The 22,379-nt window shown below is 46.8% G+C and overlaps 1 protein-coding gene across 1 annotated transcript in view; it reads left to right on the top strand.

Moving 5' to 3' along the window:
* JAK3 (Janus kinase 3) overlaps window positions 1–22,379 on the top strand; it is a 279,679-nt gene that overhangs the window by 192,341 nt on the left and 64,959 nt on the right. Inside the window, exon 18 of the mRNA XM_078669301.1 lies at window positions 5,989–6,128. Coding sequence (XP_078525427.1) covers window positions 5,989–6,128 — 140 coding nt within the window. The remainder of the gene's footprint in view (window positions 1–5,988; window positions 6,129–22,379) is intronic.

The raw sequence follows: 22,379 nt of genomic DNA, 5'->3' as shown, positions 1-22,379 counted from the left end.
GGACCTATTGGTACTTGCAAATTACGCATGCACTTTCCCATTCATTCCTATGGGAAGCCATTCCTTATTTGCGAGTCACAAATAAGGAATGTGTAGGAATCGCTATTTTTATAGCGATTCCTACATGCATAGGCTTTTGTGAGTCCTTATTTGCGATTCCTTAATTTTTGCAATTAAGGACTCACAAAATCGGGGGCGGAGCCAGGTCGGCGGCCAAGATGGTCGCCCGGGCTCCCGGCTCCGTCGGCCTTCTTCCCCCGCCGCCTGATCCACTCTGCTTTCCCGCACGGCTCCGGTACCTCCGATCGTCGGAAGGGGTGGAGTGCAGCTGTGTCTGACTCTGAGGGATTTTCGAGCCCCGTAGCCAGAGATATGGACCCCCGTAAGCAGTGGCCTGTGCGTGATTCAAAGCCGGGACCCCGCGTGATGCCGCGGCCGTTCGCGAGTTCAACAACAACGGCCACACAGACCCGGAAGTTGCCGGTCGGCCGCCGTGGAAGGTCAGTCCACCTTTGTGAAGGTGCCTCCGGCGCGCATTTTTTGGAGCCCAGTAGACGAGAACTACTCCATCATGTTCCCTTCCCCCGCTTGCTCCTGGATGGACATGGGGGCCCGCATTTTGCTCTTTGCCTCCCCACTGGAACTTTGTTTGGTCAGTGTGATGACTTTATATCCGCGCCTTAGCTGATCAGCTTTGGTTGCGGCACGGAGTGATTGCTGCGCTTCCTTAGCTTAAGGGGGCTCGTATGGATCGTCAGCGGAGAAGTGGAGATGACACTCACACATCTGTGCAATGTGGAGGTATTGATCACGCTGTGCCTTTTTACTATATTGAGGGCTGGCGGCTCCGGTGTTTGACTGAACTACACTCGTCCTTTGGAAGTGGTGCTTCGACAAGACTGGCCCTAATATGGTGGCGGCTGTGAGCACTGGAGGCCGCGGGGGGAGATCGAATACCCCCTGCATGCTGTTTGTTGTGGGGCTGACCTTGGTGCCTGTACAATGGAGAACCCGAAGCCATTCACGCCTATGAGAGACTTTGTTTGTGTGGCCCCTGTTATGCCTTACCGCGCAGACACGTTTGTGGAGAGCTGAGGTAGCTTTATTGATGGCTGTGAGGTGAATGATCGTACGTGGGAAATTTCCAGTTTGTTTCCAGTGGATTGCTATATTGTCACCCGGCCCCATGGATACATGGTTTCCTCGGGAAATTCACCAGCTGTGATTCTATCTCCCTCCCAGTGTCGTGCTATGGGTCCCAGACACTGCGTGATTCGTATTCTTTCTGCGCAATATTCTGTTCCCCTGACAGTGAACGACCAAACGGCGGCGGATGGCTTTTGAGTGTACACTATTCTGGGGCACTGCAGGACTTCCGGCTTCTTCTCGGACTGGCTTGCTTTCCACCATGACTGCCTGATTCTGCAACACAATGTCTGGAAAGCGTTTTTTGATTGGGCTGAGTGGGTTTACGTGACTCATTAGTGACTTGATCTCTTTGTAATAACGCAGGGTGATTCTCTGTCTGGCCGGGTAACTTGAGGAGCTGGCGGGGACTGTTGCTCTGTTTAAGATGGCGTCCTTGATGCTTTGTTACTATTCCGGTATCATTGAAATGCCAAGGGGCGGCGGGGGGGGGAGGGGGGGATCCGGGGACCTGTACTGGGGACCCTCCATGTTTTCTTTCTCCTCTCGTGGGGTTCTAGTTAGTCTCTTTCCTTTAACCCTTTTTCTTTTATTCTTGTGTGGAATATTGTCCCTTTCTCCATTTCATTCTTCTTCCTTCTATATTTCGGGTTTAGACACTGGGCGACAGGCACGCTGCTAGGGGGGTGGGCGGTAGCCGTATGCAGGGGTGCAGGGTGGGGGGATGGGGGATGGGATTTTTGTTATTTCTGTTTCTATGGCCCTTTTTCTTCTTGTAATTCTTGGCTTTTCTGCATCTTCTTTTCTTGCTTCTCCTTTCCTTGGATACTGATTAGAGGTAACTCACCGTGCATTTTGTGGGATCACATTTTGGGGGTGGATGTCTTATTCATGCATTGCGGTACAGCGGGCAGCCACTGTTTAGGTGAGGGACTTGTTTTGTTTTTCGTATATCCTGAATATTTGCACTGGCGTCGACGCCCTGCCTACGGTGGCCCTGACTGTGCATATCCTGTTTTACGTGACACCCTTGCATTGAGATGGCTTCACTGTGCGGCATCAGATCCTGCTCTTCTTTACTCTAAAAAAAAAGAAACCTTCTTTTGTCCTGTTGCCAATATGGTGATATGCTTTCCTGAGTTGCATCATAGATCCTGGGGAGCGTACCTTTGTACTGCTTGTGACTTGTATTGCTCGATTTGCCCACTTTTGTCCTGATGGCCGACCGTGATGGTTGATAGGCTTGTGGATGTAACTGATACATGTACCAATAAAGGTTTAAAAAAAAAAAAAAAGGACTCACAAAATCCTACCTTGATGCATGTGCCTGATAGAGCCCAACTGTGGGGCCAAGCAGTACACTAAAATAGTGGGATGAGAGGTGAGTACCAAAATGGAACTAGTGCCAAAGGTTGGAGGACCCCAGGGAAAGCAAGGAACCATACAAGGTGAGTAGTCAGTACCTCCCAAGGCACCCAGGTGCAGAGTGGTTACACAGGGCCAGACGTCCAGAAGACAACACAGGGTAAGTCGTGGTTGGAAATTTCAAGTTCTAGGGCCCTTCCCAAAAGACCCCATAGGAACCACTTGCATCAAGGAAGGTTAAAGAGCCAACTCACCTGTGGAAACCCAAAATATATGGATACCTGCACCAGGGAGCCCAGGTACATAGAGGTGAAGTGGTGCCAGAAACCTCTGTAGATGCTAATGGAGGGTTGTGGAAGTACAGGAGCTACCCGCGTCTCTTGGACCAGGGCGGTGGAACCAGGACAAAGAATCCAGATGAGAAGAACCTGAAAGCAGAGGGGATATAGTCCAAACCACCCGGAGGTGACCAGGGGGCACAGGAGCACAGTACCAGCCCTGACTGAAGGTTCTTGGTGTAGCACGAAGCAGAAGAAACAGCAGCTGTGGTGACCAGGCGATGTTGCAGGAACCCAGGAGCCTTTCACAAGCTGTCCCATGCTGGTGGACTAGCGCAGGAAGGTCAGTGGCCGGCAGGACCACCAACAAGCCTTGACAAACGCAAGCAGCAGTTCGTAATAGAAGATGCTTGGTTGCAGACCAGCGAGGTCTGAGGGACAAACCCAGCAAGGGTAAGTCAGGACCAGCCCTCAGCATGATGGAGAATCAGCAGGAATTGGTGGAGCCCCCTCGTGGACTCTCTGGCAGCAGGCACAGGAAGTAACAAGGACGCCTCAGCAGCCCACAGGAGAGGAAGGCCCAGGATGCAGGTGATGCAGGCAGGATGACGTGCTTGGCACTGGGCAGTGCTGCAGGCAGGGGCTCCTTAAAGCTTGAAGGTCCTCTGTGAAGAGAGCCAACAAGCCTTGGTAATGCCAAACAGATGCGGTGCACAGGGAGGCGTTCACATTGACTGGAGAAGGATTACAGTCTCCCAACTTACAGAGAAGGCTGGTCAGGCCCCTAGAAAACCAACAAACTACCACCTGTTTTGCAAAGCCGGGAAATGTCCATGGGACAACAGGATCAGCAAACCTGTCGTTGAGGTGCCTGCAGATGCAGGGAAGTGATTCCTTCAATTGAAGGGAGATTCCTTCAGGCTTGGACGCAGACTGAGTCCTTGGTGACTCAGAGGATGCACTGTCATGGTGTTGCTGTACTTGAAGAGGCACAGGGACGAAGATGCAGCTGGATTCTTCCTACCGGGAGCAGTCTTGTCTTCATTCCTGGCTTGAAGAACAGCAGAGTTCCAGTGTCCACCCGCAGTAGAGTCGCGGAACAATCTTCAGGTAATGGCAGTTGGTTCTAGAAGTTGTTGTTGGGACAAATCTAAGGACCCACCCATAGAGGAGCCTTAAGTAACCCTAAAAAGGGGAAGGAGCTCTTCTCTGGTGACCCACCTATCAGAGAGGGTGAGGGACGCTACTCAGCTGTCCTAGCCAGTCAGGTGCTCCCAGTGGCCAAGATTCAACATGGCAGAATCAAGTGGTCACCTGGAGAAGCTCTGGGCATCTCCCTAGGGAGGAGCTGGGCAGAGGGTGGTCACTCCAAGGTCTCATAGCACTATTTCAGACAGACCGCAATGGCAGCTCTGCAGACAGTTCGCATGGGCCATTATGGGTGGCAATAATACATGCTGCAGACCGTAGAAGACCCCTGCTGCACCAATGCCCTGGGTACCTCAGTACCAAATGCTAGGGACTGGTAATGGTACCCCGGTATATCAATTGTGGGGTGTACAAAGTACTTACAAGAGAATTTAGAGGCGAGAGCACTGCCAATGGGTTAGCAAAATCCCAGTGAACTACAGTTAAAACACACTGACACCAGGCACAAAGTGAGGGTATCTAAGCCAGAAAGATCCTTCTTCCCTACAGCCACAGTCCATATTACACTGCTTGTTTACAGTTCTACAGCCCATATTACATCTTTTATTTAGGCTGCCAAAGTCCATATTACATCAGTAGTTTGAAGTTCTAGAGTGCATATCACACATTTTGTAGCCAGTTCTATGGCCCATAATAAATATATTGTATCCTGTTCTAGAGTCCACAATACAACACTTGTATAGAATGTGAGTTAATGATATACCCTTGTATCAAGTGCCAAAGTCAATATTACACTGCTTGCATTGCGTTTCAGAATCCATATTATACCTTTGTATAGACTGCCAGAGCCCATATTACATCAGTAGTTTCTATTTCTAGAGTCCATATTACACATTTTGTATCCATTTCTAGATCCCATAATACATCTGTTGTGTCCAGTTCTAAAGTCCATCAGCCAGATTCATCATTGAAAATTGCGCTCGCAAAGGGCCCGATTCTGAGAATCTGGCCCTTTTTCGAGCGCAATATTTGCATTTGGGATTCATCATCCCAAATGCAAAAATCGCTAATCGCAAAATTGCGAGGAATTGCATTTAAGGAATCTCTATTTGAGATTCCTTATATGCAATTCATTAACCATTTTTAATTTGCGAATTCGCAATTTTTGGCCGCTATTTACTGCGAAGTCTGACTTTGTGGTAAATAGGGAAAACTTAGAAAAATGCACTTCAGTGCATTTTTCTAAGTGGTATGTTACACACACACATGTCCTTTGGACATGTGTGTGCGCAACATCAGTCTACATTTTCATTTCAGGGGTGCTACAGGGTGTCCTTTGGACACCCCTGGCACCCTTGAAATCGCATCCTTATTTGCGATTAGCAAATTGCTAATCGCAAATAAGGAATAACTCCCCATTCATTCCTATGGGCCTTCAGGCCCATAGGAATGAATGGGGAGTTATTCCTTATTTGCGATTAGCAATTTGCTAATCGCAAATAAGGAAGCTGTAGGAATCGCAATTTATTTTGCGATTTCTACATGAATTCCATTTTGCCCTTAATAGCGATTCCTTAATAATCGCTATTAAGGACTCGCAAAAGGGACAATGATGAATCTGGCTGTAAATTATTTGTTTTTTAGGTTCTGCTGTCAATATTACATGTATCGTTTACAGGTCTAGAGTCTGTATTACACCTATTATTTGCAGTTCCAGAAACCATATCGCACCTCTTGTATCCAGTGTCAGGCTCCATATCACAAACACTGGAACACTTGTTCGGGGTCCCTCTCACACCTATTGCTTCTAGTTCTTGAGGTCTATAATGCATCTTTTGTGTCCAGGGCCAGGTACAGATCACTCATAATATGCCCAGTGCAGGTTCTGTATGACCCTGACACTTCCCAGTGCCAGGGTCTATGTCACAGGCATTGACGTGAGTCCGGGGGATCTGTATCACACTCTGTAGCTCCAATACTGTGCTCTATCAGTTTAACTCACTAGTAACCTCACCTTTGCTTGACACCCAAACCTTTCATTTTGTTCCAGATTATGAGCTTCTGGCAGACCTGCCTGCAAGGGATCAACAAGCAAAAGAAAGTCTGTGGCCCTCCACGAGCCTTGTGGGCTATGAAGACCCCACGCTCTTCGAGGAACGCCATTTGAAATACATATCCATGCTCGGAAAGGTAAGGAATCCAGAGCGGAAAGCTCTGTGCCCAGGCTGCGTACACCTGATGTCTGCCTCAGTGTCTGTCAGCTATATCATATCTGAAAACAGCAAGGGCATCCAAACAAGTCAGCAAAGGACCTTAGGAATTAATTCTTTTTCAAGCAACAGTGGTCCCTTACAAGCAAGGATGTGTAGTAAAATAAATAGAAGTCGTTTCTATATTAATGTGACATGTCCAGCCGGACAGAGGTCTAATTTTTACTAGGCAAAAGCTTATGATACTGTAATTTCCACAATTCAGATAATAGAACAGAAAATTCAACAAGCACCTTTACATGTTAGATGGCACATGGTACAGAAATGTATAAGGTACGCATTTGAAGTCGACGGCGTTTCGATCCCACTATTAAGTTATGGGGATCATCATCAGGACAAAATTAAAATGCCTAATGGATGTAAGCCTCATCTGCCATAGAGAAGTCAGAGAGCTTCTGCCGGTCTAGATAGAGGTTGTTAATGATAACTGGTGACCCCTAAATCGGGCAGCAAGGGAGAAGCGTCTATGTTAAAACGATTGCTTCAATTGGGGAATAATCCAAGTGGATGGGCTGGCTAACAGTCCTTCACGGTGGAGAGCTTTTGCCTAAAAAGCCCTTTTTGTTTTACGTTCTCTACTGTATTTTCCGTGTTTGTTCTAGTAGGGTACAGGCTTATGCCCCACTTTGTTGAATTGGTGGAGATTTTTTCTTGTATTCTCGTGAAAGTAAAAATTAGACCTCTGTCCGGCTGGAAATGTCACATCAGTGTCTGTCAGCGGCATGGGCTACAGGGACCAGCACCCTTACTCCCACATACTTGAAGTTTTTGTAAATTTTAAATACCGGAGAGCATCAGCATTCATCCCTCATGTTTAGAAGTAGAGCCGGTTGCTATGTTTTTCCTCTGTGAGGAAAGGCTACAAAAACCCAGCAGTCCTGGAGTTCCATGCTCAGAAAATTAAATTTAACATCAGGCTTCAAGACTCAAAAAGACATTGGCGCCACAGGCATCAGCCCTGTGATGTGGTGCAATGGCTTTACTGCATGCTCCCACCTTTCATTGACCTCAGAACCAGCTAGTTCTGACCTTCCCTGTCCAAGATGGCCGCCTAGGTGTATCCTGTACACCAAGGAATAACAAACGCTTCAGTGTTACTGTTATCTCATCTCAGGGATGCTAAACAGTGTTGTGCTCTGTCCCACAAAGTAATTTACCAAATTAGGCTTCTTTTAGTCAAAACAGAAAGTATTAGTTAAAAGCAGTGTTTGTGTACTAAAAGGATTACATGCAAAAAAGCTGTTAAGCCACAAACAATAAAAATGATGTGACAGAATGCAACCAGGATTCTCCAGTTTTGTATCTTTTATAGATTCACATGCTTGATTCTTCCCCATCAATATGGTGGGACTCCCACTGCAAAAGTACAAATAGCATTATTAAAGACATTACCATAGACCTCCATAAAAAGAAAAGCACAATTTAGCAACCTTTCAACCTCATTTTATAACATCCAAAGTTCAGCCAATCACAGCAGAGATCTCAGAGCAACCTTCCCCTACAGATCCTTTCCCTACCTTTTGGAACCAACAGAGACCAACTGCAGAGTGCCCCAGGGCTCCTCCCTCAGCACCACCCTCTTGAACGTCTATATGTCCCACCTCGCAACCATCGTCAGGAACCACGGGCCCAATATCGTCTTTTACGCCAACGTCGCCCAGCTGATCCTCTCCCTCACCAACAAACCAAACACAACTTTCAAGAAGGGATGAAAACCGTTGCCGACTGCAGGAAGAACAGCTGCCTGAAACACAGCTCAGAAATGACAGTAGTCCTCGTCCTTGGCTTTACCCCCTTTGCAGGGAACAACTCCTGGTGGCCCTCCGTCTCTGGAATTCCCCCCACCCTGACGGACCTCGCTCGAAACCTCGGCATCATACTAGACTCATCGCTTACAATGAACCTCCAGATCGACGCTGTATCCTCGACCTGCTTCAACACCTTCTGCATGCTCCGAAAGACTTTCAGATGGATCCCAACCGAATCCAGAAAAACTGTCCCACACACACTCATCACCAGCAGACTAGACTATGGCAACACTCTCTACACCGGAATCAACAAGAAACTCCTTTGCAAACTCCAGATTGTCCAGAACACCGCCGCCAAACTGCTCCTTGACATCCCCGTCACAGTCACCTCACCCAACACCTGCTCGATCTCCACTGGCTTCCAGTCGAAAGAAGAATAACCTTCAAACTCCTCATTAACGCATACAAGGCCCTTCACAACACCGGTCCCGCATACCTGAACAGTCGCCTCTTCTTCCCCGCACCCAAAAGACACCTCCGATCAGCCCTGCTCTCTCTAGCCACCATCCCTTGGATCAATAAGACTAGAACGGGAGGAAAGTCCTTCTCCTAGCTCGCCGCCAAAGCCTGGAACACCCTCCCAATCCACCTCTGGCGATCTCCCACATTGCCCCAGTTATGGAAGGATCTCAAGACCCCAGCGTACTACAGAGCCGCCCTACTACCCCCAGCACCCGGAGACCCTCACGGGTCAGTAGTTGCGCTTTACCAGTGCTGATTTATTGATTGATTGATTGAGCCACCATACCTCAGATTTCTTACAGCACATCGTGTGACAGGGAGTCTCTCTGAGTTCTGCTCAGTGACCGTTATTCTCTTCATCTTTTGACCTCCAGCTTTCAGCTACATTCAAGGTACTACTGTTTTGTGTCTTTACCTCTCATTTTCAAGATACCAGAGCATAAAAAGGGCTGTCCAGGCCCTGTAAGACCTGTAGCAAGTGTAAGTTGTTTTCTGAAGACCCCCACAAACAGGAGCTTTATTGCCTCTACACTGACCACAAACCCAGGGAATGCAACTATAGCCGCACTTTCTCCGCCAAAACTCTAAAAGGCAGAGATTTGAGGCTACTCCTCTGGCTCCAAAAGGAGAAGGCTACTTCTGACTCAGAATATGAACCTGAGGGAAAAGCCAATTCTTCCTCTAGGAAAAGATAGGAAGACAGCTCCTCTTCTCATCATGGGGACTCAAAAGGGTCCAAGTCCCAGGAGCAAGACAAATCTGAGGTAAAACATCACAAAAAACCTCAGATGGTGGCCTCGAAATAGTCCTCTGCACCAGTCATCTCTACCGTCGACGGCTTCGTGGTCGAAGACTCTCACTACCACAAGAAAAGCTGTTGTCTCTACACTGTGAACCATCCCATTGACAATGGCTACGATGATGATGGTCAAAACGTCGACAGTGTCACCGTCGTGGGGTCCGCAACTAACGTTGATGACAGTATCGTTGACGAGAACTTCACTATTGATGGGGATATCACAGTTGGCCATCTCCCCATTGAGGACTCTGATGGCGGCTCCTCAGACGAAGGTCTACACAGCGCACCGATGGTGCCGCTGATGGCTGTATTGGCGACCTCCACCGATTATCATCACAAAGAAACCCAGGATGTAGATCAATGGGATGACTATATAGCTCCCATGCCACCATCTTCTACCCACCCTCCTGTGGATTTTCCACCTGTAGACATTGGTGGCTTTCACGATCTGTTTGAGTGTGCCTCCAAGAGCTTCGATCTGCCCATGCCGGTAAGCTGACTGAAAGTTTTTTTGTACGCTTTCAAGGCAGACACTCAGAGTTCCATCAGGGCTATCCCCATAGTGGATTTTCTGTGGCAGGAGGGCCTCAAGCTAATGAAAACACCAGCTTCTATTCCAGCGGTGATTCTAAAGCTTTACAAAAAGTACAAGGCCCCTGACAACTCGCCCACATGCCTCATTGGTCATCTTAGACCGGACTCTGTTATTATGCAGGCAGCACATCGAAGGGCCAAAAATCCATTGTCCCCATGCTCCGCTCCCCCGGATAAGGAAAGTCTCCGGCTCGACAACCTAGGGAAACAGTTTCCTTCTCTGGAGGCCACCTCTATCTCGTCCTATAATGCCATGGCTATCTTAGGACAATATGATCGGCAGATGTGGTTGGATATTTCCTCATTGTTGGAGTTTTTTTCGGAGGATTAAAAAAAAGGAGGCGAAGGACATTCTGTCTGAAGGTGAAAGAGCATCTTCAGAGCTCATTGAGATTACCATGGACTTGTCATCTACTGCCTTTTGCCAGATGGCAGGAGCAGCGGTGCTTCGTTGTCAGGGTTGGCTGAGAGTGTGTGCAAAAAATCCTAGGCAGTCTAGCGATAGACAACAAGTAATGGTACCCACTTATAACTAGGAACAGGCGTGCAAAAAGTACATAATCATACGTAAAAGGCAAACATATTCATATATGAAATACACAGTAATAAACCATACACTATTACAAAATTAAAAAGACACCACAATTGATTACTACAGGGTGCCCAGAAACAAATGAAGAAGAAATACTCGACGCGCGTTTCGGCGAAAACGCCTTCTTCAGGAGTCACATATAACCATCTGTAAATAAATATAACAAACAATAGGTACATTATATTTCTCAAATAACTCACATCTACAATTACTACTGATAGATCGACAGATAATATACAACCATACATAATATATTCCATAATTACATTACAAACTCTATAACAATTTGCCGCCAACCTAACATTAGAGGGTCTCACATTTTAACTTTGTGTCTAACTTGTGATACGATACACATATTTCGAACAGAAGATTGTAAAGTACTCAAATTTCAAAGTGCAAAGTCTAACTATTGCGTTTGGGTAGCTATTCACTTAATCTGGGAGACAACTTCTAGCACATTGATATATGTATAAATTAATATAAACTTACAAGATATGACAAAAACAACCTTCAGTTTGGTATTTTCACGTGAAGAGATGATCAAACAAATACCTAAGAAAACATATATATGAAAACAACATATGCATTAAAATATGGCAATCTAATGGTTTGATGCAAAAAGCTTTTCAATGAATCAAGTAAACACAACAATGCCATATAGATGCAAAGGAAGCTGAAGTGACGTCTTTAAACTATGAATCTCAAACTAGGTAAAAGTAATTCTGTATCTTCAAAGTGCCTACAGATGTGGCATTCAAACCTAGTTGCAATAAAGACATTTTTTATATATAGGTATTCTAGAGATGCTGCTCATAGTACCTGTTAGAAGGATGTAATATTGCTTTGATAGATGTCGGTTAGAAATCACAAATCACAAATGTCTGAAGAGGGTCACTTCTCTGTGTGTCGTACAAATGTAAAACACAATAGTAGTATACCCTGTCGATTAATTATTAGAAATTAGGGATATGACCACCTTTCGTCCTGAGGTCTAGGCCAAAGTACTTGATATTCCCTTTGATGTGGAGTGCTTGTTCGGCAAGTACATTGAGGAGGCACTAGAGTCCATAAAAGCAGACACGGACACTGGAAAACTACCAGCCACTTTTCAGCAACAACACTTCCAGTCCTTTCGAGGTAGAGTTTGGGGGCAATATACATCTCGACCGCAATTCCAACAGTGGTTTCAGACTTACACACAGAATACCTACCAACCATACAATCAATTCTTTCGATCCAATACTGCACAGTCCTACACAAGACCTACAGACATAAGAGGCAGCAATCTGCGGGAAGGTACCAGGACTCCTAACAGGAGACAATGAGTATCACCAGGCCCCTGCCATTACAGTCCCACAGCAATCCGTACCCAACTTCTCGAAATTCTTGCAAAAATGGAAGTCCATACCATCGGACAAATGGGTGTTAGGCATCTTCCAGCTCGGTCACCCCCTGGAATTCGTTCAGCACCCTCCAAATGCCCCACCGCGGAAAGTTCCGCTTCGTCATCTTTCAGATCTCAAGAAGGATATAAAATCACTCCTTTCCAAAAACGCCATAGAAGAGGTACCCCTCTAACAACGCAATTAGAGATTCTAGTCTCACTTCTTCCTCATCAAGAAGAAAACAGGGAAATGGAGGCAGGTCATGGACCTCCGGTTGCTGAACAAGTTCATCAAAACAATCCTTCAGGATGCTCTCTCTACAGGAGATCCTTCTTCTCATGGAAAAAGGAGATTATCTGTCTTCTCTCGATCTCCTCAATGCTTATTTTCACATTCCCATTCACCCCAAGCATCGGAAATTTCTCAGGCTGGAAGTGGCAGGGCACCATCATCAGTTCAAGGTGCTCCCTTTTGATTTAAAATCGTCTCCCAGGGTTTTCACCAAATGCATGGCCCAATAGCAGCCTTTCTAAGACTTTCAGGACACCAGGTGTTTCCCTACTTGGACGACTGGTAATAAGGGTTCCTACATTCCAGGTGGCCAAAGTGTCCCCTCAAGCCTGCCAGAATCTCTTCCAGTCTCTAGGGCTTCATCTCAGTTTGGAAAAATCTTCCCTCATTCCTTCCAAATCTCTGATTTTTCTGGGGGCATGCCTCGACACGGATCTCGGTAAAGCCTTTCCCACTCAAGAAAGAATATCATGCATTCAAGAATTAACACAGCTTCTCTTATCAAAAAAGTCTGTTTCTGTGAGAATATTCAAGTCCATGCTGGGGGTGATGTCCTAGTGCATCCCGTTGATCCCCAATTGGAGTTTACGCATGCAGCCGCTGCAGGAGCAGCTGGATACTCAATGGATTTAATCTCAAGGGTCGCTCAATGACATGATTCACATTTCGGCTCCTATGAGAACTGCAATGTCTTGGAGGAGGACCAAAGAAAATCTTACAAAGGGCCTCACCTTCATTCACACTGTGCAACAGTTGGTGATGACCTCAGATGCATCGATGTAGGGATGGGGGTGCTCACCTCCAGGACTTGCTTGTTCACGGCAAATGGTCCCAACAGGAGTCAAAATGCCACATAAACCTTCTAGAGCTCAGGGCAGTATTCCTAGGCCTGAAAGCCTTCTTAACTCGAATTTAGAACTGTTCAGTTCTCTGTCCGGACGGACAATACTACCACCATATTCTACCTTTGAGAGCAAGGCGGCACAAGATCTCGAGTGCTTTCCCGCCAAGCTTTTGGCGCGGCTTCTTGCCAACCACATCTCATTGCAGGTGGAGCATGTGCCGTGTGTCCACAAATGAGACAAATCTCTCAGCAGGGTATCCCACCAATGCCACGAATGGGAACTGAATGATCAGCAGCTCCAGGTAGTCTTCCAGTCCTGTGGTTAGCCAAAATTAGATCTGTTAGCTACATACCTCAACAAAAAGTGCACCTTCTTCACAAGCAGGAATCCTCAGCCAGAGTCATGGGGAGATGGCTTTCTGTTTTCTTTTGCGGGGATATTCGTGTACACCTTCCCTCTATTTCCTCTCATCCCTTGTGTCCTTCAGAAAATGAAGCAGGAGCCGTGTCGGCTGATTCTTATTGCTTCCAGTTGAGGTACACAGGACTGGTACACCGAGCTGCATCGCATATCAGAGTGTGCTCCAATTCTCTTTCTTCCAAAGGAGGATCTTCTCTACATGAACCAAGGCCAAGTAGTTCATCCGCAAATTATCCAGTATTAGGGTATCTTTCATAGATTCACATGCCTGAATCATTCCCCGTCATCGGGATGGGAGTCCCCGGTACAGAAATAAAGTAATGTCCCATTAGACATAAATAGTAATAGGCCCAAGGGCCCCACATTATTAACATAGCCATGTCCTTTTGTAAAAAGGACCAAACTCTAGAGAAGAGCCAATCAGCTATCACCTCCTTCTAGAACCCTCCTGGAAGGAGCTCCTGTCCCTCAGATTTTCTACTGCACGTCTTGCTAAGGGTGTCTCCTCTGAGCTCTGCTCAGTTTACTTCTCAACTGGTTTTCCAGTGCTTTCTGGTGATTTTCTTCATATTCTGGACTGAGTTTCCTCATATCTTCATGGCTGAGACACCTAAAAATTGTCTTTTTAGGCCCTGTGATTCCTGTGGAAAGAAGAGACTACATATAGATGATCAACATCATGATTGTCTATATTGCCTTTATCCAGACCATTCTTCCAAGGATTGCAAGGCATGTCGTACCTTCGCCACAAAAACCCTCAAAGATCGGGAGGGACACCTTTTAATTTGCCTACAAAGGCTGAAAGACAGGGACCAACTGGAGTCTTCTGAGGAGAGTGAGGGATCTTTAGTATCCTCTAAGTCCTCTCAAAAAAGACCAAGGGTGGTGTCTCCGGGCTCTTCGTCACAGCCTCCTCAAAAGAAGACACTTGAGAAGTCTTCAGAGGTCCACTCCAAGGCTCTAACATCAAAGGTGTCCTTTCAGGAAGTTCCCACCTTCAAAAAGCCTACTTCTACTCCATCGACGACGACGACAACGTCGACAACGACTTCAGCTACGAGGAGAGCTATATTTACAGCATTATGTGTGACTTCATCGACGACAACAGTCTCCACGTCAATGGCAACGTCATCATTCACCTCGTCGACGACAACGACTCCATCGTCGATGGCAGGTAAGACCGTGTCGTCGACGATAAAGATCAATAAGACATCATCGATGTCGGAGCTACTGTCGATGCTCCGATCGCCGAGGACGAGCTCGACGACGAAGACAGCCTCGTCGACGTCCACGCCATCGTCGACGAAAGCTCAGTCAACGAAGACTACACCATCGACGAGATCTCCACTGGTGATGACAGCAGTGTCGACGACGGCTCTGTCGACGATAACTCCATCGACTACGACACCCGTCGACGTTTCACCGTCGACGACCACACCGTCGACGAGCTTGTCGACGATGACAGATCCAAATCTGTTACAAAGAAGACATTGACGCCGGCCCTAACATCGCCAAGTAGGGTCCAACCACTGCCCCAGCATGTCTTCTGGAAGAGGAGGATTCAGATGAGGGGGACATGTTTTAAACTGCGACAAGCCCCTCTGAACTTAATGTAAAATATCAGGACAGTTCAGATGAGGAAGACCATCAACAGGAGGGAGAATATCAACCACCTCCTCCACCAATGGTTTGTCTTCCAGCCTCTTTGGTCTCGGACTTGCAGTACCTCATTACGGACTACAAACAGAGGTTTCCAACATCTCCTTAACCTCAACCTCTGATGGTGTCTCAATCACCAAGACCACAGGCTTCACCTTTAAATTTACAGCCGGAACCTGTCATTTTACTGCATCCTCCATCTACTGATGATGAAGAGGAGGAGAATCAGCATGAGGAGGTAGAACTGCGAAACACCCAGTCTAACCATGATGAGGCCAATTGGTGCCTGTAAGGTTAGAAGGTAGACGCTGTGCCTAAGGACTGCGCGATTCTGCGCTAACGCGCTCATTTTAAAATTGCTAGCTTAACGTAGCATTTTTGTTTGTCTTATTTGTGATTTTAATACAAATACTTTCTGTCTGCCTTAGCGTTTATTCTGGCCCCTCACTTGCACTTAAAATATTATCCTGCACCGCCGTTTGGCGGGCCCGGTTCTGGGGTGGTGAGGGAGCGCCATACTGGTGTAACCAGCGAAGCCTGACGCCGCCATATTGGTGCGGGTCGTGGCGCCTGGGTTTCTGTACTTCCGCCGGCCTACTTAAGGCGGAACCTGCCGGACGATCTTCCCTGGCCAATTGGTGCCTGTAAGGTTAGAAGGTAGACGCTGTGCCTAAGGACTGCGCGATTCTGCGCTAACGCGCTCATTTTAAAATTGCTAGCTTAACGTAGCATTTTTGTTTGTCTTATTTGTGATTTTAATACAAATACTTTCTGTCTGCCTTAGCGTTTATTCTGGCCCCTCACTTGCACTTAAAATATTATCCTGCACCGCCGTTTGGCGGGCCCGGTTCTGGGGTGGTGAGGGAGCGCCATACTGGTGTAACCAGCGAAGCCTGACGCCGCCATATTGGTGCGGGTCGTGGCGCCTGGGTTTCTGTACTTCCGCCGGCCTACTTAAAGCTCCACTTTTTCAACGCGCAGCGGTGACGCGCAAGGTGGCGCCTTCCCTGCGCCTGAGTCGTGCCAGAGTCCTGCCCGTCTGCGCCCGTCTGCGCCCGTCAGCGTTCCGGCAGCAGACGGGGCAGGACGGCTGGCAGGCTTGCTTGGTTGCCAGGTATTGTACTACTGGTTTTAATAATGTGCTATTCTTATTCGTTTGAGACCCTTTTCGATCTTCGTCCTCCGATAGGGCGATGCCACTCGGTTTTTCCGGGCCATCGGGCTTTTAGAAAAGGCTGTCAGATATGTGGCTGGCGAGCCCCTTTATATAAGAGACCTATTCATCCTCTTCCAGAGACTACCATTACTTGTTTACTTCTCAACACGCGCTCTTTAGGTGGCCACGCCTTAGATATATGGAACTTGCTTGCGAACTCTGATATATCTTGCCTTTATCTTACCGAGACATGTCTGAGTGATTCCTCTGCTCCAGACTTAGCAAACGCCATCCCACCTAATTATACCATCTTTAGGAGAGACAGAATATCTGGCCGTGGGGGCGGTGTAGCGATTATAGTCAACAACCAGCTGCACTGTACTACCTTTCCGGTAGATAATATTCAGAATACTGAGGCACTAGGTTTCACTCTGCATCTGTCTCCTCAGTATGCTTGTACTGGCATTCTGGCATATCGCGCCCCTGGTCCTTTAGGTTCTTTTGTGGATGAGTTACAGGCTGCCCTATCGGTTCCATGCCTTAAATCTAAACATTGCCTACTGTTGGGCGATTTAAATATACATATGGACGAGGTTGTTAATCCCGACACGATAAAACTCATGGAGGTTACTGGAACATTAGGATTCACTCCATTCATCCATGATGCAACACACAATAAGGGCCACATTCTGGACCAAGTTTTTTCTACGGTTCCTATTAATGTACTTGTTCCTCAGCCTGTACTTTGGTCGGACCATTCTCTAATCACTTTTAGTCTTTCTAGTATTTCTCCTGCTAGATTGAACCCTGTGACATGTACTAAGCGTGTGTCCAGACCTTTTCATCTATTATCTAGTGATGCGTTACTTCAGGCTTTGGCACGTTCGCCTTGCACTTTGTCCGGTAGTGTAGAAGTTGACCTACCCCTTTATACGGAGTGGCTCACAACTATACTGGCGGATCTGGTGCCTGAGAAAGTTGTCAAGCCTGGAAATAAACGTGCTTCTGCTCCTTGGTTTTCATCCAAGCTTAAAGCAGTTCGTCAAAGTTGCAAGAGAGCAGAAAGAATCTGGAGAAAAGACTATAACCCTCGTGAGAGAGAAAAATTTAAAGACCTGACTAGATCTTACCATAAGATGATTTGGAGCGAAAAAAAAACCTACTTTGAACGTCGGATAGATGACTCGGATAACTCCTGTAAGGAGATTTTTAATATTGTTAGAGACTTCACCTCTCCGCCCTTGGCCAATTCTACTCAGGGTCATTCCAAATCTTGGCTGAATGAACTAGCTCATTATTTTGTTGACAAAATAATTACCATTCAAGCCGACCTTGCAACTTATTCTAAACAGTCTCGGGTGGTTGATCCGGATGCTGTTTTTTCTGTGAATCCCACTCTTTGGGAATTTCCGCAGTTAAGCCTTGCCGCTTCATTAGACTACTTGACAGGCTTGAAATCGGGCTCCCCTTTAGATCCTTGCCCGGTCTCTTGTCTTAATAAAATAGCCTTTGTGCTAAATAGTCCTATTAACTCCATTCTAAATTCCTCATTTTCTTCTGGCATTGTTCCACAGGCTTGGAAGAGTGCTCTTATTCTTCCACTAATTAAAAAACCAACTTTGGATCCCATCATACACGCCAACTATAGGCCTATTTCTCTCCTCCCTGCTCTGGCAAAGGTGGCGGAAAGGCATGTGCACCGATCCATCTCAGATTTTATTGAGAATAACAACATGTTGCACAGTACTCAATCTGGGTTTCGTGCGAATTACAGCACAGAAACCGCTTTACTGGAAGTCACCACCGCCATTAGAGAGGTCTTAGACTCGGGAGGTAAGGCCATGTTGGTCATGTTAGACTTGTCGGCGGCGTTTGACACCGTTCCCCATGACACTCTCCTAATTCGACTCTGGGATTGTGGTCTTAGGGGGACGGTGTGGAACTGGCTTAAGTCATTTCTAGCCAACCGCCGGCAAACAATCAGGGCGCCACCTCACTCCGCAGCTATGTCAGTCCTGGAAGTGGGGGTCCCTCAGGGGTCTATTCTTAGCCCCCTGCTTTTCAACATCTTTATGGCCCCCCTTGCAGAGGTTGCGGAGTCGTTTGGCGCTCAGATCGTGTCTTACGCTGATGACACCCAGCTCTTGTTCACCCAGAACAAGAATGAGATGTTTGATGGGACACGTATCAGAGGCTGTTTAGAAGCAGTCTTTGACTGGTTCAAGAGACACGGCCTGAAATGCAACTCCGATAAATCGGAGCTGCTTTTTTTCGGGTGTGTCTCTGAACCAAATTGGAAAAGTTGGTGGCCCCAGGATCTTTTCCCTCCTACCAATGCTAGTACCAAGGTTAAAAATCTTGGTATCATTGTAGACAATGAGTTGACTTTTGGACCCCAAATAGCCAGTCTTGCAGGGAAATGCTTCGGTATCCTGAGGATGCTCAGGAAATTTCTTCCTTTGATTTCCGTGAACCATCGCAGGGTTATCGTTCTAGCATTGGTAGGGTCTCGCTTGGACTATGTAAATGCCCTTTATTTAGGTCTTCCTAAATATTTGGTAAGGAGACTTCAGGTTGTGCAAAATTCAGCTGCACGGGCCATCTACGGTCTTCCTAGACGAGCGAGTACTTCTAACCTGCTTAAGGAATTGCACTGGCTCCCTATAGCCAAAAGGGTGCTGTTCAAGAGCCTGACTCTAACCTATAAGGCTCTTCACGACCTGGGCCCCAGGTATATTAGAAAACGGCTTGCTCTGTACAAACCGAGCAGAGCTCTTCGCTCTGCCTCCCTGCTCAAAATGTGCGTTCCATCCATCAAACGCACTCGACAAGGGGGGCGCTCGTTTCACTACCTGGCACCACATGCCTGGAATGAATTGCCTTTCGATCTTAGACAGGCCCCTAGTCTGATGTCTTTTAGAAAGGCATTAAAAACCTGGCTTTTTAGTTATGAATTGTGAAGTCTTTTAATCCCAGTTATGTTTTCTTTCCAATAAAGGTCCTCTTCGCCAAAGCGCCGGGACACTCCTTTGTGAGTAGCCGTTGCGCTATAGAAGAGCCCAATTAACATAACATAACATAACATGAATGGGACGACTACGTCATTCCCTGTCCTGCTTCTCCAGTGCCTGCACAGGCTGAATCACCACCTGAAGACATCGGGGGGGGGGGGGTCCATAATGTCGTTGAGAGAGCAGCTCAACGTTTTCAAATTCCCATGACTTTGCACCAGCAAGACTGCTTCTTGTATGATTTTAAGGAGCCTTTCAAGAAAGCAGTAAGATCTATACCTATAATAGAATACTTGTGGGGTCAAGGTGTGAAAATTATCCAAAATCCTTCCTCTGTGCCTCCAGTGTTACCTTGTTTGGATAAGAAATACAGGGCGCCTGATACTGCTCCAGCTTGTTTAATAGGACATGCAAAGCCGGACTTGGTTATAACACAGGCGGCTCAGAAAAAGTCCAAGAATCCTTCTGCCCCGTTAACAGCTCCGCCAGATAAAGAAGACCGAAGGTTGGATAACATAGGAAAGCATTTTTCCTCAACGTCTGCGTTGACAGTAAAAGCGTCCAATGCCTTAACGCTATTGGGGCTATATAATAGACAGTTATGGGCAGACACAGCTCCATATCTGGCGGCCTTGCCTCAAGACTCAAAAGAAGAGGCAAAGAAAATATTACTTAAAGGTAAACGCTCAGCGTCGGAAATAATAGACTGTGTGATGGATATCGCATCTACTGGATTTCGAAAGCTGGCTGGCGCAGCAGTGTTAAAACAAGGTTGGTTAAAGGCAACTTCTTTTCGTCCTGAAATTCAGACAAAGATCTTGGATATGCCCTATGATGGCTAGTTTCTTTTGGACCACAAATTGATGAGGCTCTCCAAAGTATAAAGAAAGATACGGATACTGCCAGAGCATTGGGAACTCTCCAATTCAAAAGTCCGTCCTTTCATGGATAAAGGGGGAGAGGGCAGTCCTCCTATAGAGGAGATTACCAATATCGGTCGTCATACTCTTCTGGTCAGCTACATCGACCACAATATCAACAGCGCCAGCAGCAGCAACAGCAATCGTCTTATGGAAAATCATCCTTTCATGGTAAAGGTCAACAAAAAGGCAACACTCGTCAGCAATGACCCTTCACTTCATCCAGTCTCCAGTTCATCTAGACCCTCAAGAATTGGAGGAAGAATTTCCCATTTTCTAACAAATTGGAAGCAAATTACGACGAACCGTTGGGTTCTACAATTAGTTCAATTCGGCCATTCACTAGAATTTATTCACATCCCTCCCCAAACCCCTCCCCGACCTATGCTTCACAAAAATCTACGTATACTTCTCCAGGAGATTTCCCTTATGCTCCAGAAGGGGGCGATAGAAAGAGTTCCTCTGTCTCAACGGGGGAAAGGATTTTACTCCCGCTTCTTCCTGATACAGAAAAAGGAAAAGAAATGGAGATCAATTTTAGACCTCAGAGCCCTCAACATATTCCTAAAAAAGCAGTTGATTCTTACGGTGACAATCCAGGAGGTTTTGCAACTTCTAGATGTGGAAGATTACATGGTGTCTCTGGATCTTCAGGACGCTTACTTTCATATCCCTTTTCACAGGAATCACAAGAAGTTCTTAAGGTTTGCAGTAGCGGGCAGACACTTTCAATTTCGCGTCCTGCCTTTAGGGCTCAAGTCTGCACCGCGCATCTTTACGAAGTGCCTTTCTCCAGTGGCTGCATACCTCAGACAACATCGCCATCAAGTTTTTCCATATCTGGACGATTGGCTGATCAAGGCTCCATCCTTAGAAGATGCGTCCAGGTCGTCCAACGCTTGTCTACAACTTTTCAATCGTTTAGGACTCACACTCAATCAGGACAAATCAGTCCTTCTACCTTCTCAATGTAAAAAAATTTCCTAAGCGCTACCCTCGACACAAGACTAAAGAAAGCTTTTCCATCACAGGAAAAAAAGGGCAAGCTCTTGACACTGGCCATTCTTCTAGCCTCCAAGAGAACCTTGACGGTTCGCCTCTTTAAATCCCTTCTCGGAATGATGTCATCATGTATCTTGCTGGTTCCACACTTCCGCCTTCGAATGCGCCCTCTCCAGGAGGCGCTCTCAGCACAATGGTTCCAATGCACAGGTTCATTCGACGATCTCATAAGAATGACCCCTCAGATGGTCAAGGCTCTGCAATGGTGGATTTCTCCTCAGAACCTTTCTCAAGGCTTGCCCTTCTTGCTTCCAACTTCACCGCATATCATCACAACAGACGCCTCACTGGGAGGCTGGGGAGCTTTCCTTCAAGAACTGCAGATAAGAGGAAAGTGGTCCCCCTTCGAAAAAGGGCTTCATATAAATCTCCTCAAACTACGGGCAGTCTTCCTCGCCCTTCAAGCTTTTCTCCCAAGAATCAAAAATTCTCTGGTAATACCACGACAATGCACTATCTCAACAAGCAGGGAGGAACTCGCTCTCTAACACTCTCTCGCGAGTTGCAAAAAATCTGGAACTGGTTGGTCCTGCACAATATCACCCTTCGGGCGGAGTATGTCCCAGGCACAGACAACGTTCTAGCCAATTCACTAAGCAGACAACACACAACGTCTCACGAGTGGGAATTGGATCAGGAGATCCTCGACCAGATATTCTCACAATGGGGCACTCCTCTCATCGATCTATTCGCTACAAAGCACAATGCCAAATGCCAACACTTTGCAAGCTGGCATCCCCAGAAGGGATCTCTAGGGAATGCATTTTCGATCGCATTGGTGCAACGTCTTTGCATATGCTTTTCCACCATTTTCGATGATTCCCAGAGTCCTCAGGAAATTGAAAGTGGAACCTTGCACGCACATTCTCATAGCCCCAGCTTGGCCACGCCAACATTGGTTCACAGAGATTCAACTTCTTTTCTCTGGAACCACCAATACGGTTGAGGCAGTTTCCTTCTCTCCTTACGATGAACAACCAGCAAGTCCAGCATCCGAATCTGGCATCTCTCTGGTTATCCGCCTGGCTCCTGAGTTCAAAGAATTTCAGAATCTAGATATTCCGCCGGATTGTAGGGCCATTCTGGCTCGGGCTCAAGAAGACAGTACCAACAAGACATACTCTTTAAAATGGAAGAGGTTTTGTATTTGGTGTAAAACTCAGAAAA

Source organism: Lissotriton helveticus, chromosome 12, assembly GCF_964261635.1.
Source record: "Lissotriton helveticus chromosome 12, aLisHel1.1, whole genome shotgun sequence".
NCBI classification, from domain to species: domain Eukaryota; kingdom Metazoa; phylum Chordata; class Amphibia; order Caudata; family Salamandridae; genus Lissotriton; species Lissotriton helveticus.
The sequence above is the reverse complement of the archived record's forward strand: the minus strand, read 5'-3'. Positions and strand labels throughout refer to the sequence as shown.